The sequence below is a fragment of the Carlito syrichta genome, unplaced genomic scaffold, assembly GCF_000164805.1.
Source record: "Carlito syrichta isolate Samal-C Ts95f unplaced genomic scaffold, Tarsius_syrichta-2.0.1 Scaffold72250, whole genome shotgun sequence".
In the NCBI taxonomy this organism is placed as follows: Eukaryota; Metazoa; Chordata; class Mammalia; order Primates; family Tarsiidae; genus Carlito; species Carlito syrichta.
This window is the reverse complement of record NW_007016346.1, coordinates 244,894-262,810: the sequence shown is the minus strand read 5'-3', so window position 1 is coordinate 262,810 and position 17,917 is coordinate 244,894. Positions and strand designations below refer to the sequence as shown.

Here is a 17,917-nt window from a genome sequence, read left to right as displayed (position 1 = left end):
CCCCCCCCCCCCACTGGCCACTTCCATGGTGGCCTGTTCCCAGGCAGGAAAAGAATTGCCTGTAAAGTGAATCTGGCTGGCACACCCACCCACCAGCAGCTAGTAGAGAATCCCCATGAAGTCTAAAGTTAAAAATAAAATAAAGAACAATAGAATTTACCAAATGACCTTTAAGTCCATTGTAGAGAAGCAGATTGGAGCCTCTCTTGCTGAGTAGGGACCCATCCACCAATACACCCTGTATGCAGCAGGGGTCTCTTTGTCCACACAAAGACCAGTAAGCAACAGCAGGCAGGGGATTATAGGCATCCCACCCCCTGCCCTGTTCCAGGCTAGCATGAAACTGGAAGCTCTGCTCAATGAAAGAGGAGGTTGAGTGATTCTAAGATGGCTCAATTCAGTTCACTCCCTCCCAGCTATGTATGAGCTATAAGTCCCACATGGGAAGAGCTTTAATTGGGACACAGCAGTGGGCAACCAGAGCCCAAGTGAAATGGGGAATGGGACCCACACACCAGCTGCTGTCATGGCCGATCATTCCCAGGCAGAAAGAGAACCACCTGCAGAGGGAATCTGACTGGCACACCTGCCACCAGCAGCTAGTGGAGAAGCATACTGGCGCCTCTCATGTGGAGCAGAGTAGAGAGTAGGGACCCAGCCACCAGTACACTCTGCTTCCAGCAGGGGTCCCTTTGTACACACAGAGACCAGAAAGCAATGGCAGGTATGGGATTCCAGGCACCCCCTGCCTTCCCTGTTCCAGTCTCAGACAGAGTCAGAAGCTCTGCTCAGTGAAGGAGAGGGATAAGTGATTCCAAGATGAGTCAATTCACTCCCTCCTAGCACAAGAGCTGAAAATTGACTGGATTAGTTTAACAGAGAGAAAGAGAACCTGCAATTAAGGTATCCTGCCACAGGACAGAGCAAACAGCAGAAGTGAATGCTTCTCCCTCTTTCACTGAGTGACAGAATTATAGGGAAGGAAACAAGACCTGTCACAAATGAGGCAAAATCAATGGAGAAGCACAGCCAACTCCCAGAGTCCTAAAGAAACAGTGCCCAAAAAAATAGCCACCAGAGCACAAACAATGGAAATCTCCCAGAATGAATTGCCCTAGATGACAGCCACCGAAATTAGAGATTGGATGGCAAAAATGAACAGGAACCAAGAGAAACAAGAAGCAAAATTCAATGAAATCTTAGCAGCATTGGGCAATTTCAAAAAAGCCTATTCTGAAATAATGGAAAGAAAGAACTCCACCCTCAAAAAAAATGACAAATTACCAAGCATAAAGAACAGAATCAGCCAAGCAAAGGAAAGAATCTCAGAACTTGAAGAATAAAATATGGAATTCAGCCAATTTGTTCAAAACATGGGGGAAAAAAACCTCAAAAAGACAGAGCAAAGCCCCAGAAGATGTACGACTATATCAAGAAGCCAAACCTACACCTGACTGGTATCCCTGAAGCAGAAAGGGAAATGGAGAACACCTTGGAACAAGCATTCCATGAGATTATTCAGTAAAACTTTCCTCATCTCACCAGAGATGCAATCATTCAAGCACTGAGATTCAGAGAACTCTCACAAGCCATCACATGAGAAGACCAACCCCTAGACACATAGTAATCTGCCTCCACAAAGTTAGCATGAAAGAAAAATTCCTAAAGGCAGCAAGAGAGAAAAATCAGACTACCTACTAGGGAAGATGCATTAGAATTGCTCCAGACTTATCTGCAGAAAAACTACAAGTCAGACGTGACTGGAGTCCAATTTTTAACATTCTTAAAGATAAGCAATTCCAATCAAGAATTTTCTGCCCTCCCAAGCTAAGTTTCATAAGTGACAGGGAATTAAAAACCTTCATAGACATCAGTCCCTAAGAGAATATGCCACCTCCAGACCAGCCCTTCAGGACATGCTTAAGAAGATCTTGAACACAGAAAAAAAATAAAAGAGTAGTCATGCCCATCACCCATCACAAAGTACAGGTAAACTCAGTGTTAACAGAGCATACAGAGCACTCACAAAATGAAAGCGCGCACGCGCACACACATATTAAATATTAAATGTATTTATTTTTAATTTTTATTATAAAAATGTGGGGTACATTTCAGGGTTAAGTTTATAAACATTGATCATGCAGGTACCCTTGTTAATGAAGCATGCTCCTCCCTCCCCTAGCAGTTTCCCTCAACTGCCAATCCCAACCCCCCTCCCCTGAAAGTTTCTCACTACTGCCAATCACTTTCTTATAGCATTATAATTGTTCAGGGTCTATTTATGACACATATATATAAATATAAAAGTTGAAAGGAAACATAGCAACTCTTAGGAGTTATTTGGCAGTGATAAACTTGCATTTCAATAATCAACCTGAACATGAATAGACTAATGCACCACTAAAAAGACATAGAGTGGTAACCTAGATTTAAAAAAAAACACAGCCCAGCAATCTGCCGCCAGGAAATTCATCTCACTCCAAAGAACACCCACAGACTCAAAGTTGGAGGCTGGAAAATGAGCTTCCAGGCAAATGGAAAACAGAAGAAGGCAGGAGTAGCTATTCTAATATCAGACAAAGCAACCAAGCCATTAAAAATTAAAAAGGATACAGAAGGACACTACATTATGATAAAAGGCTCAAACCACCAACAAGAAATATCCATCCTAAACATATATGCATTCAACATAAGAGCACCAGGTTTTATAAATTTACTGGATAAACTAAGAGATGACATTGACTCTCACACAATCATAGCTGGAGACCTAAATACACCACCAACAGCTCTAGAGAGTTCATCAAGGCAAAAAATCATTAGGGAGATCCAGAACCTCAACTTGAAGATCGGCCAAATGGACTTAATAGACACCTACAGAACACTTCACCCAACAACTGCAGGTTATGCATTCTACTCATCAGCGCATGGAACATACTCCAAGATCATTTACATTCTCAGATATAAATCAAGCATAAACAATTTCCAAAAGATAGAAATAATACCATGCATCTTCTCAGTAACAGTTGAATAAAAATACATATTGCCACCAACAAGATCCACCCAAAACATACAAAGACATGTACACTAAACAGCATGCTGCTGAAGAACTTCTGATTTAACCTCAATATCAAGACAGAAATGAAAAAATTCTTGGAAACAAAGGAAAACAAAGACACATCAGAATCTCTGGGATTCCATGAAAGTAGTATTAAGAGGAAAATTCACAGCATTGCACACACATATCAAGAAAACAGAAAGTTCATGAGTAAACAACTTAATGTCACACCTAAGGGAACTGGAAAGGCAAGAACACCAAAAGATCAACTTCAGTAAAGAATCCAGATCACCAAGATAAAGTCACAGCTTTAGGGCATGGAAGACAAAAATATCGTAGAAAAAAATCAACAAGACAAAAATCTGGTTCTTTGAAAGGATAAATAAGATTGATTGATCCCTGGCCAGACTGACTTAAAAAAAGAGCAAGAAAGTCCAAATAAAACACAATTAGAAATGCAAAAGGCAAGGTTAAACTGACCCCAAGGAGATTCAAAAGATTATCAGAGATAACTATATATACTTATATGCAAATAAACTTGAAAACCTAAAGGAAATGTAAGACTCTCTGACATCATACAACTTCCCAAGGTTGAAACTAGAAGAAATTGAATCCCTAAACAGAACAATAAGAATTCAGGACATGAGAAATCTACCTACCAAAAAAGTCCCAAACCAGATGACTTTCCAGCTGAATTCTACAAGACATAAAAGAAAGAGATGATGCCAACCTTATCAAAAGTATCCCAATCAATCAAGAAAGATGGAATTCTTCCCGAATCATTTTATGAAGTTAATATCACACTGATACCAAACTTGGCAAAGACCCAATAGGGAAAAAGAATACAGGCCAATCTCTTTAATGAGCATAGGCGCAACAATTCACAACAAGATTCTGGCAAATCAGGTCCAACAACACACCACAAGGATCATCAACTATGACCAGAGGGACTTCATTCCTGAGACGCAGAGCTGGTTCAACATTTGCAAGACCATAAGTGTAATTCATTGCATTAACAGATGTGAAAACAAGAACCACATGATATCATTAGATGCAGAAAAAGCACTTGACAAAACCCAGCATCCCTTCTTGATAAAAATCCTTGGACACCTAGACATAGAAGGAACATTCCTCAAAACATTAAGAGCCATCTATGATAAACCCACAGCCAAAATTTTGCTCAGTGGGCAGAAGTTGGAAGCATTCCCCATGAGAACAGGAATAAGACAATGATGCCACTTCCACCCTTCCTGTTCAACATAGTGCTGGAGTCCTTGCCAGCACAATCAGGCAAGAGAAGGACATCAGGAGTATCCCTATAGGAAAAGAGGAAGTTGAGGTATCCCTCTTTGCAGACGATATGATTCTATACCTTGAAAATCCAAGGGAGTCCATCAAAAGCCCCTTGTACTGATAATCAACTTTGGTAAAGTTTCAGGGTACAGAATCAATGTGCAAAAGACAGTTGCATTTCTATACACCAGCAACAAGTGGGCAGATAATCAATTAAAAAGCACAATCCCATTCACAATAGCCACAAAAAAAGAAAAACACAGAGAGAGAGAGAGAGAGAGAGAGAGAGAGAGAGAGAGAGAGGAAGGAAGGAAGGAAAGTTGTTGGCATCCACTTAACACGAGAAGTGAAAGAAAGACATTTACAAGGAGAACAGCAGAACACTGCTCAAAGAAATCAAAGATGACACAAACAAATGGAAAAGAACTCCTTGTTCGTGGAATGGAAAAATCAGTATTGTCAAGATATTCATCCTACCCAAGGCAATCTACAGATTCAATGCAATACCCATCAAATTACTAATATCATTTTTCTTGGACCCTGAAATGACAATACAGAAATCCATATGAAAACAGAAAAGAGCACAAATAGCCAAAACAATCCTCAGCAAAAGGAACAAAGCAGAAGCTATCTCACTTCCAGGCTTTTTAAACTTTATTACAAGGCTACAGTAACTAACACAGCATGGTATTAGTACAATAATAGACACAAAGACCAGTGGAATAGGACAGAGATTTTGGAAGCAAAAGCACAGTCTCAACCAACTCATCTTTGACAAAGCCACCAATAACTGGAAAAGAAAACCAGATTGAGCAAATGGTGCTGGGAAAACTGGCTGACCACATGCAGAAGAATGAAACTGGACCCCTACCTATCATCATATAGAAAAATCAACTTAAAATGGATCAAAGACCTAAACATAAAACCTCAAACTATAAAAATCCTCCTAGAAGAAAACATGGGAAACACCCTTATGCACATCAGAGTCGTAACAGGTTATTGACCAAGTCCCCAAAAGCTAATGCTATAAAAGCTAAGATAGACAAGGAGAACCTCATAAAACTGAAAAGCTTTTGCACAGCAAAATAAGCCATCAAGAAAGTGGAGAGACAACCCAAAGAATGGGAAAAAATATTTGCCAATTATATATCTGATAAAGGCCTAATATTCAGGATCTACAAAGAACTCAAATGAGCTGAAAGGAAAAAAAACAATCCTATTAATAAAATGAGCAAAGGATATGAGTTATACTTTTCAAAAGAAGATATACAAGCATCCAAAAGATGCATGAAAAAATGCTCAACCTCACTAATCATCAGAGAAATGCAAATCAAAACTACAGTGAGACATTACCTAACTCAGGTAAGGATGGCCATCATTAACAAGTAAAAAAAAAATGGTAAGATGTTGGTATGGGTGTGGAGAAAAGAGAATGCTTCTACAATCTTGATGGGAGCGCAAGCTAGTTCATCACCTATGGAAAGCAGTATAGCAATTCCTAAAAGACCTAAAAGTTGACCTTCCATACAATCCAGCAATCCCTCTCCAGGAAATGTCACTAGAGGAACATAAATAATTCTACAAAAAGTACACCTGCACATGCATGTTTACAGCCACACTATTCACAATAGCAAAAACAAGGGACCAACCCTATTGCCCATTGAAAGTGAACTGGATAAAGAAAATATGGTACATATATACAATGGAGGATTATGCAGCTATAAAGAAAAACAAAATCATGGATTTGCAGCAAATTGGATGGAGTTGGAGTCCATCATACTTAGTGATCTATCACATAAACAAAGAACTGAATACTGAATGTTCTCATTCATAAGTGGGACCTGAACATTGATCACATTGCCACATGGGGGGTTGACAGTCACTGGTCACACCAGGGGAGGGAGGGAAGGAGAGAGGATAGGTAACAACACAAAGGGTACCTGGTCCCAAAACAGGGGAAGTGAGGGTCCGTTGGAGACCCAAACCTCACCTGCATGCAGCCTACTTGTGTAGTTAGTCCCTTCTTGTACCCTATGTCTCTATAATAAAATAAAAAAATAAATAAATTAACTTAAAAAACAAGCAAAATTAAAATGAAGAAACAAGAGACTTGAGCAGTCATTTCTGCTCAGTCACCTAAGTCCCCAGAACGTCCCCCGCAAGCATGTCTACACATGATCTTGCCTTCCACTGCACAAAATGTATATTGGTAATTTTTTGACTAGAATTTCATTGCCACTTCATAAACAAGCATTCTTCGATTGTTGGTTGCTAACTTTGTAGTATGTCACTGAGTTCTCTGCAATCATCCACAGATCCCATTTCTAAGACTGGTAGAATCATTGTTACTTTACAGTTGCCAGTTACTCTGTTCTTGGCCCCTTTACAAGGCTAATTAATACCAGATTAGGACCAGAATCCTAAAAATCTTGGTATCTGTTTTAGACACGGATTACAAAATTGAAATGTAACACAAATGTCTAAATTCTGAAAGATCGATGCCCAGCGGTGGCACGGGGTTTGGGGACCAGTCCCAATGGGGTTTCTCTGGGAGCCGAGCTGTGAGCTTGTATAGACGTCAGTCTGCACTGGCAGGGGGATCTTGAGAGAGCAGGCTGCCTGCAGAGCCCAGAAGGAGTGCGGGCACAGCGTGAACTTTTACGTAAGAAACACAAAGGTTTTATATAGAAATTGGGATTTAAGGTGTGTGCGCTTCGATTCTGGAGAGGTTTTGAAGTCCTCGGAAGGGAACAGGACTCAGCACAGGCCGAAAATAGAAGACATTTCCGTGTCTCTGAGAGAGGAATGAAGGTTACACGATATCCCCGTTGTGAAATTGTAAAGGAAAATGATCAAAACCGTAGAAGGGATTAAAAATACGAGTACAGAAGGGGATGGTGTGAAACTATAGCTTGTAAATACTGGAGAACTTGAGTTGGAAATGAAGGGCTAATCCTCTGTCTTTGATGCAGATTCACTTTGTTGTGTCGCTCTGAGTTGTCAGCTGAAAATATCCTCATTACCGAGCTGTGTCATATGAACTGGAGGACATTAAAATGTCAGATGCAATAAAATTTGAAAATCTTGGTGCGTTTTTCTAAATGTGCCCCTGCTTATTTTCTATACTTACTTGTCATTTCTTTGCAGAGAGATCAATCTTAGAAGCAGTGCCTTCTTTTGCTAATTTTGGGGTACTAAATTTTACATTGAAAGTAGCTATGTTTCCGTATCCTAGGCCTTGTTAAGTGACGTCTATCCCTTTCTGGTGCCTCATCTGTGATAAAGATTTTCAAGTGTTTGTGGAGCTATTCACATGAAGAGATCTAATTTTGATGGAAATGCTTATGCTCAGATGGTATTAATATTTTATAGTAACATGTAGAAATAGCCCATTGGTTGTAAGCTGCTAAGTAACCTTTCTCCATCAGTGTTTATACACAGGAAACTTTTAAAGTGGCAACCTATTTTCTTACTGTGGTTTGGAAGATCTGTCTGTCTGGAACAGCACTATCTACCAGAAATTTCTGGAATGATGGAAATGTCCTATATCTATACTGTTCAATATAGTAACACTAGCCCTATATGTGTACTGAGTACTCAAAGCGTAGGAAGTGATACTGGGAAGTGAATTCTTAACTCTGATGTTAGTTGAATGTATTTTATCTTTACATATATATGACTAGTGGGCTAGCCTCCTCAGGGCTAGATTATCAGATTGCCTTGTTGGAGCTCTTGCTGAGGCTGGATCCAGCAAGCTTTAAATCATGTTAATGACGGTTATTTGCTTATTCCGAAATCTGGGAGATTTATTTATGGAATCATTTATCCTAATGAATTATAGTGGTTCAGATATCATGTCCTTGGATCGTACCTTCTTTCCACTGGAGACAAGTGACTTTCAAATGACAGAGTAGATTTTAGTCATCACAGTGTTCAGTGTAGGAAATGTAATTGTTAAAATAGCAAAAAATCAAAATAAAAAATTAAAAAAGAAGAAGAACAGTGTAAGATGGTTTTATCGTTTATGGTTCTCATCCAAAAAGCTGGGTCCATTTCGCTATGTTTGACACAAGTTGAAGAACCTTGAATTGTCAATGTACATATGACACCTTTTATGGCGCAGGATTCTTAACACAGTGTTATGGTTTAATTTTTCAGAATTTCTACAAAGAAATTGAAAGAGAAGAAATGTATATAAGGTATGTATACATCACACTTGCCTTCACTCTTTGCGTGTTTATCATAATTGTTGTTTGTCAAATCTGTGCTAAGAAATGTTTTATAACCCCAAAGCTTTATTTTGTGGAAAATTGTGAAGCCTCTAAACTTGAGTTTGGTGGCTCTCAGCTGTGTTCTCAACCCATATGTAGTTTGTGCATACCAATGCAGAGTTCTTGGTGGTCACATTGAGCCAACTCAGAAGCAGAACTATAAATGATTATTTCACAAAGCTTTTGTATCTCTTGACCAACTCATATGACCCTTTTGAATGTTTCACATTTGATCATATATGATCAAATGAGAAATCTAGTTATAAATTTACTAGAAATAGGCAATGTTGTAATTTTTCAATCTACTCTTGACACCATAGTCGCATGATTTCTTATGTCTTTATCACTTGCCTTGTTCCTTAGAGTTGGGGACTGTGATTGAGCCCTTCTCTTTCTTGGTCATTTTTGGGGTTCAGTGTCAAACAACTAGCAAGATTACCACTTTGAAACATAAGATAAGATATAAACCGCATGGCATGAATGTTTAATTATGTGTTTATTACATTGAGTACAATTGTCTAATTTTTTCATTTCTAATATTTTTTAGTCTCCTTTTTAAAAAATACCATATGAATTTAATATCTTTGAAAAATAATCAGTTACCTTTATTTCTTTATAGCAGATAAATTTTTCTGATCACATTCATTGTCATTATGGGAGCTCTTTATTCTTCTGGATTCATATTTGTGTGAATTTTGGAGTACACTTGCATTCAGTAGAAATGTAGGAAATCACAATCAAGCATTGTGTATCTCATGCCAAATGGTTGAGAAAAATTCTGGAAAACATGAAAAAGAATGAGAAACCTGGGAGTAAAATTCTACCATTGTGTATCATCTTCATTTTTTCCTGAAAAAAGAAGACTTAAGACTTATAATTGTATATTATTTTTGTTAGTTTTTTGTGGTGTTTTCTGCACTAAATGTTTTCAAGACATTGTGAATCATTAACATTGTAAAACGAGAATATGGATGTGATTTACTGTTGAATGCAGAATTCAGCTCTTGCAATCCTCCACACAAATTATTTAGTGGCATTTTAAGAACGTACCTCTGTTTTCTTGTCTCAGGTATTTGTACAAGCTCTGTGACCTGCACAAAGAGTGTGACAACTACACAGAAGCTGCTTATACCTTGCTTCTCCATGCAAAACTTCTTAAGGTAATATAAATCACCTTGCACATTGATAATTCTGTTACACATTTTAAGATTCTTCCGAATTTTATTTTTCATTGGCAAATTTTAGTAAACCTATAACTTAAGAATTATGAATATTAACTAAATGCAATGACATGAACAAAAATATTTAGGAAGTCCTTTGACTACAAGTGTGAACCTATTGAATGCAGTCTTAGCAAGATGCCATACCAAGTTATCATTAAGCATCGTAAATGCCCATTTTCAGGCTGGAAGCTAGTAACAAGTCAAAGATTCTACACTACCTTATTCATGCCAACAGGACTCTGTAAAGGTAGAGAAACAACATCAATAAGAAGGGATTTTTCTGGTAAAATGGCTAAGACATGGGATGAGACATACCCTTAATTGTCTGAGTAAAGAGTTAGGGACCAGAACATGACTTTTTTGTCTGTCAGTTCACATGGAAGCCTCCTGTTACGAGCTTTCTCTGCCTTATTCTTTTAAAGAATGTTGCTTCTGAGCACGGGTCAGATGTGACGATGTTCAATTATCGGTGGTTCTTTTATTACGCAGATAAATGTAGACATTAACTTTCTTTATTTACAGTGATGGATGGATGGATGGATGGACGGATGGATGGGTGGACAGACGAGAGAATGACTATATAACCTCTAGTTTTAAATTTCAGAACTTCGGCAAGTTATTAGATTGTTTTTCTCATTATATTCTTATAAAAAATTTTAAAATTATGAACTAGATAAACAAAAATAGTTACAAGAATTAGAATTTAGTTCGGTGACCCTACACAAAAATTACTCATTCAAGGACTCATGTTACCGAATCAAAACCAGCCTTCCTGATACCAAAAATGAAATGAAAGATAACCAGAGGAAATTACACTAAATGGGCATTAAACAATGCCAGTTGAATAATGAGAGTTAAGGAGGTTACTCTGTTACGGAGTAAAACTCTGGTAAGACTCTCTTTAGTCTTTGGCCTGATTCTGAAATTTCCAGGAGCTTCTGTGAGACAATATACACAAAGGCTGCCTGGAGACATTTGAGTGTGGAAATTTACAGCAGCCTGGAAACAAAAGGGCCCATTACAAGTAAACCATGAGGATCTCGGCTCAATCTGGACGCCTCATCAGCTGTCCTCCCGAGACCGGCTGCCTGAGCACCCCTTTGGCCCTGTACCTCATAAGCTTCTCCCAAGGAGCATAATTTATGAAGACAGAGGTTTTAATTGGTACATCTGACAGCAGCCATCCCACTATGAAGTCTGATGACTATCATTTATTAGAAAACCGAAATTTTGGTAACAAGATATTTTTGCAAATGTGAAGATATTTCTTCTACTCCAGGGAAATTAAAACAGGATTGTCAAACTGCTCACTCAACCCTTACTGTCTCTCTCATAGAACATAAACTTTTATATGCACATGTGAATGTAAAACATACATATGTACATAAAAATATCATTTGTTTAATCATTGGGTTTATTGGGTTTGCCACAAACTGCATGATGGTTTGTTTCATGACCAAATCAATAGGCCGATTTTCATTATCTTTTCCACTGGGATTCTGAATTAGGTTAAATGGGGAATGCTATATAATCTCCCCCCATATCTTTTACCCCATTATATCATGCATTTTTTTCAAAATATGTTTTGGTACTTCTGTGAATGTGAATGCATGCTGGTTAATCAACTCACTAAACAACGTGATATATACTGTTATGAAAATTCTTCAATATGACAAATATATTCTTATTTATTAATTAAAAACCCTCAAATAGAATCTTCTCTTTTGGTGAAGCATATTTCTGGTTAAATCCAAGAACAATAATAAAAACATTAGATTTTAGTCTAACAATCAAATCACTTCAGCTCCACGTTTAAGTGGAAGGTAGAGATGATTTTTGCTTTCCTACTCAGTGTTTCTTCTCTTTTACAAAAGTGGTTTAAAATCAAAGGCAATCATTTGAATCCTGAATTTCTTGCTCTTAATTTATTTCTATTGTAGTCACGCTTCAGAATTCTCTAAAGCTTGGCTTTTTTTCTCCCACCCTCCAATAAAAGTAGACCATAACACCAGTTATGTTGTATACATTCCAAAGTTAACGAATTTGTCATTTTCAGTTGTGGTAGGGATAGGTGAGTACAATTTTAAGATGAAAAATCTTACAGATTTCTCACTCTTACCTGACCTTCCTGGAGATGGGGAGCCATTGAAATACCGTGCTCAGCACCATGTACATTGGAGCCCTGGGGTCCAGCATGAAGTGTTTCTGGGTCCCTGGCTTCAGGAAGATGGGTAGGGGCTAAGAAACTCATTCTAATTATGTCTTCCTTTGAGCCTCCCAGATCAGTTAGCATGAACTTACACCTCCCACCCTTAGGGTACCATGAAATCTTTTTTTGCAGTGTTCTTTCTTTTTATTTATTTATTATTATTATTATTTTATTTTAGAGACAGGGCTTGCTCTGTCGCCCAGACTGGATTGCAGTGGCACAATCATAACTCACGCAGTGTTCTTTTTTTATTTTTGAGTTGGAGCCTTACTCCTTTGCCCAGGCTGAAGTGCAGTGGCACACACGCTCACGGCCACCCCAGCGTCGAGCTGCTGGGCTCCGGCGATCCTTCCGCCTCAGCCTTCCGAGTAGCCAGAACTACCCGCGCGCACCATCACGCCCGGCTATTTTTTAAATTTTATTGCAGAGACGAGGTCTCGCCAACTTGCCGGGCTGGTCTCAAACCCGCGGGCTCCGGCAATCCACTCGCCTCGGCCTCCCAAGGTGCTGGGATGACAGGCTGAGCCACCGAGCCCGGCCACGCAGTGTTCTTATGTATCGTTATGCTCTGTGTAATTTCACTATCCTGGGAGACTCGGAGTTCCTGGGGTCAGGCACCTTCTGCCTCCACTGTGACCTCGTCTTGGCACATAGTAGGCCCTCACCAAATAATTGCTGAATCTTATCAAGCCCTATATGTCACGCCATTTATTTGTTGAGCTGAATTCAGGGTTGTGCGTGTTTTATTTGTCAAGTGGCCCTGCCTTATTTGTCAAGTGGCCCTGCCTTCCCTCTGGCATGTCACCCTGGTTTGCTGAGACCTCTGTGCATCTTGGGCTTACAAGTTAACCGCACCAGCAATTTCACAAGCACTGAGCAAGCCCTGAATCTGTGCCAGACACTGCACCTAGGGCTGAAGGTACAAAGACACCTCCTTGTCTCTGAGAAGCTTGATCTAGACTATCAAGTCCTTTTCTTTATGACTTGTAAATGGTATCCATGTGTCTTCTTTGCTGTCTATTAAAAATGTTGAGCAACACAGAACAGAGACCAGAATCCTGGGACGTCGCACTAGAGACAGCCCACAGATCAGCTGGCTCCTAATTTGTCCCGGGATATCACGAGGTATTAATAGCAAGCTGCCAGTTCTATGCTTTCCAGAACTTGCTGGTTTTTCTTCCATACGAACCTGACCATAGCCTTCTCTTTCATTCCTCGTGGGGCCTGCAGATGGAGGTCTGCCCTTGAGTTCCCAGGCCTTGGCAGCCTGATGACAGCAGCCACTTGTGTCTCCAGAATTGGGGCCCACACGGGGCTCCAAATGCGGGGCCGTGCTGCTTTCTGGCGCAGGAGTGGGCAGTGGTGTTACTAGGCGTGTCTCGCCTCAGGGCTGCTCACGTTTTGCTTTTGCCTCAGTGGTCCGAGGATGTGTGCGCAGCCCACCTCACCCAGCGGGACGGGTACCAGGCGACGACACAGGGACAGTTGAAAGAGCAGCTCTATCAGGAAATCATCCACTACTTCGACAAAGGCAAGGTAAAAAAAAAAAAAAAACAGTGCAATTTTTATTCTCTTTCCCTCTTTATGTGCACCTACCTACGGCGATGTAAACACCCTTTCTTTACCACGCAATGTATGCAGAGCCAGAAACTTGTTACAAATTGCATATTGAAATGTTTTATGCATGTTCCTTCAGGTTGCACTTAAAAGTAGACATCTTTAAAAAAAAAATCAATAGCCCTCTTGTAGATGCTTTGTTGAAAGTCAGAACTGGAAAAGCTCAAGTATTTTTACAGCCCTTACCAAGTCTAGGACACTGACTTGAAGATGTGTCTTGTGCCCTTGGAGTTAATGTATTCCTTCGACATTTTGCATTTTTCTATTTTCACCAAAAAATTAACCCTATGGTAAGACAGATATGGCCCCACCCAAAATTTTAGATTCAGTTGACTTGTACTAAAATAAAACCTGCCATCATTTTAATCAGCCAGTATTATATTTTGTCACTGTAGTTCTTGTGATTCAGATATGCAATAACTATCTTTGTTTGTTTTTTAAAAAGCTCTTTCAGCTTCAGAAGTTTTAAAAAATCTGCCACCAAAATGACATCGGAACTCCTTCTGTGGCTCAATCAGGATTCTTAACTCATTTCAGAACCTGTTTTATTTTTTTCACACTTTGGGAAAAGTCACTAGTGAACTGCAGGAACGTACCTATGTTAGTGTCCTAAGGCTATATTGTAATAAAGTATCACAAACTGGATGGCTTTCAACAACAGGAATTTGTTCTTTCATCACTTAGTTCTGGAAGCTATGTGGCCATGCTCCCTATGAAGGCTCTTGGGAAGTGTATGCCCCACGCCTCTTCCTTAGTGTCTGGTGCTGCCAGCAATTCTTGGCATTTTTCAGCTTGTAGCCATGTTGCTCCAGTCTCTGCTTCCATCCTCACAGGTGTTCTCCCAGTGTGTGTCTCTGTGTCTAAATCTCCCTCTTATAGGGAGTCATTGGATCAGGGCCCTGTCTACTCCAGTATGACCTCATCTTAACTTGATTACATCCAAAGACCCTGCTTCCAAAAAACGTCACATTCATAGATACCAGGGGTTAGGACTTCACATATCTTTTGGGGGACACAGTTCAACAGCATCTATGCCAGGAAAGGATAACAGCTGCCCCTTTCTGTGGCTGTTGACGTAAACCAAACCCAGTAGAATCCCTGTGATCACAAGCTTGGGATTCTTCTTACATGTGGAGGGGTCGTTAATGTAGCTTTCATTTGTCCCTGATGTCCTTGACACAGGGAAAAAAGTCCAAATTCTGCATTATAGCATGTAGCCTGGCCGAAGGCCACTTGGAAATAAGGATCAGAAGTGTTCTGTGGATGACACCCAGTCCTGTAGTAGAATGGAATACATTTTTTAACCAAAATGAGAAGCGTTCATGATTAGGGCCAATTACTCAAATTTTATTAGCTTAGCAAGCGGCTTAAGAAATGGAGGAGATTCAGTCATTCTTCTCCTCAGTGGCTCTAGAACACATTCATGGCTTGATGATGCTCTAGAGAAGAGTAATTGGGGCTACGGAGTGGTCAGGGGAGAAAGTGGAGACCCCAGGAAACCCGAGAGCCGGAGGTCATGGGGGCTGAAGGAATGTGTACCTTGGCTGATGGCTACTGCCGGGCTCTCCTTGGGCCACACGTCCTCTGACAAGCATTGGGCCTGAGACTCCTCCATCTCACCCCCTCGTTCCTCCCCTCGCTCGCTGGATTCCAACTACACTGCCCCTTTAGGTCCTGAAATATACTACCCTTTCCTGCCTCTGCCCAGTGGCATTCTGCTGCTGTCCTCGGAGCTCATTCCTTCCCATCTCAGCTTAAATGTCACCTTGTTTCTAGCCCCAGAAACATCCTCTTCTTTTCCTCTAAGGTACTTACTACCATTTTCAGTGATAGATTTGTGAACATATTTCTTTTTCTTTTTTTTTTTTTTGAGTTGGAGTCTCACTCAGTCGCCTAGACTGGAACGCAGTGGCCACTCCCGGCCACCGCAGCCTCGACCTGCTGGGCTCCAGCGATCCTTCCGCCCCAGCCTTCCGAGTAGCCGGAATTACAGGCATGCGCTACCACGCCCGGTTGATTTTTTGATTTATTGTAGAGATGAGATCTCGCTGTCCAGGCGGGTCTCGAACCCGCGGGCTCAGGCAATCCACTCACTCACCTCAGCCTCCCAAAGGTGCGGGGTTACAGGCTGAGCCACCGAACCCGGCTTGAACGTATTTCTTTAGTGAGTCCCCCAGTTGGCCATGAGCTCTGTGAGGACCAAGTCCTCCCATGTTTCTCTCCCACCATGCACCTAAAGGTGCGAACAGAGCACACAGAATGTGCTCATAGGGCCTGTGTTGAAAGAATGGACAGACGAATGAATGAGTACTCAGCATTTCACAGTGCTCCTGACAGATGAGAAGTGCTCACTGAGGGTCTCCAATAAATAATACATAAAAAACAAAGGACTTTTATTTCTTTTTTAGCAAAGGTAGCCAGATGTCTTTATCTATGTTATAATAGTTCATCAAAAAATCATATGGAAGCCGGGCTCCGTGGCTCAGCCTGTAATCCCGCGCCTTTGGGAGGCTGAGGTGAGTGGATTGCCTGAGCCTGCGGGTTCGAGACCCGCCTGGGCAGCGAGACCTCATCTCCACAATAAATCAAAAAAAACAGCCAGGCGTGGTAGCGCAGGCCTGTAATTCCGGCTACTTGGAAGGCTGAGGCGGAAGGATCGCTGGAGCCCAGCAGGTCGAGGCTGCGGTGACCGGGAGTGGCCACTGCACTCCAGTCTGGGCGACAGAGTGAGACTCCAACTCAAAAAAAAAAAAAAAAAAGAAAAAATCATATGGAGGGGCAAAACAAGAATGTCTTTTGTTTAGAACAGTGGTTCTCAACCAGGATCTGTAGGAGACATTTTAGGTTGTCATAGACTGGGGAAAGAGTAGGTGCTACTGGAATCCAGTGGATAGAGGACAGGGTCACTACTAAATATCCTACAATGCACAGGATGGTTCCTACCGCAAAGAATTACAAGAGTGCTGAGACTGAGAAAGCCTGGCTCAGAAAAAGCGAATTCAAGCAACAAAATATTAAAGGCAGAAAAAGGAAAACTGGCTGAAAGAATGTCCTCAGATGTCCCTGCATTTTGGTGGAGACAGAAATATGACAATGATCACGTGATCATCGGCTGACCTTGAGTCAGAATGAGCTTAGGGGGATCGTCTTCATAGTAGCTATATTGATAAAACAGATTGGAAAGTCATTACTGAGTATCTGTAACGTTTCCACCAGAATTTTAAAAAGGGTCAAAGTCTGCTTATCCATCTGAAACTAAAGTGAGACTGAATACATGTGCTGGGAAGAATTTAATAAAATGAAATTTGAAGTACCAGGGTGATTAGCTGCAAAAAAAAAAAAAATTCATTTTAGCATCAACAAGCATTACATTTTATGGGAGAAATAGCAGTAGGAAATCATTCTTCATCCTCTGTGTCTGTCCAAATGGCCTGAAATATGCTAGAATTTCAGCCTCTCGACATCTCTGTGGCTCCAAACAGCACAGGTGTATTTCTCACGCACATTCCATGTCCTCTCTTGGGTTCCTCCACAAAAGCGTGTAGCCAGCGAAGGGGCAGTTAGAAGTTGCCAGCCCTTTGGACTTCTGCCCCAAGATGACACCTGTGTTTCTGCTCATGTCTTTGGCTGAAGCAGATCACATGGCCAAACCACACTTCAAGGGGTGGGGAAATGCCCAGAAGGGCAGGTGAATAAGAGCAGCACCTACGTGTGCACCCCAGCTTTTAATTAGACAGGTGAGTCAGGGTTCTAATCAAGAGTTTTTTTGGCACATGGAAAAGCTAACCTAGAAATTACCTAAGTATGAGTGTATTCTAAGAAAAATATTGTTCAGACCGGTTCCCAAAATAGTATGGCTTTCCACAACTGGTGATGTGAGAATAGAATTGTCTTATGAAACTTGTTGGGCCTTGATTCTGGTATCTCCATGCCTGAATTTCTTTCTTCCATGGGAGTGGGACTTAGACAGGCAGGGCCTGCAGAAGAAGCAGCACAAGAGGATGGGTTCCTCTTCCCTGTGACCAGGATTCTGGAAATCTCACCAGGCAGAAGGTGGGGGAGGTTGGGGGCTCACAGGAGAAGATCAAAGTTTGACACTTGGTGTCAGATTTAGAATCACTCTCATTTAGGAAATATGGCTGAGGCACAGGCACTCCTGCCCGATTTGGGTATATGCAATAATTTGAGAAATCATATCCTTCCTGCTTTTTCTAAAAGCAATAGAATAAGACAGATGGCCAAGGCTATT

The 17,917-nt window shown here is 40.8% G+C and overlaps 1 protein-coding gene across 1 annotated transcript in view; it reads left to right on the top strand.

Moving 5' to 3' along the window:
- The window catches only part of DOCK1 (dedicator of cytokinesis 1), a 362,706-nt gene that overhangs the window by 285,615 nt on the left and 59,174 nt on the right, over window positions 1–17,917 (top strand). The window contains exons 13-15 of the mRNA XM_008052893.2: window positions 8,507–8,547; window positions 9,689–9,779; window positions 13,468–13,587. Coding sequence (XP_008051084.1) covers window positions 8,507–8,547; window positions 9,689–9,779; window positions 13,468–13,587 — 252 coding nt within the window. The remainder of the gene's footprint in view (window positions 1–8,506; window positions 8,548–9,688; window positions 9,780–13,467; window positions 13,588–17,917) is intronic.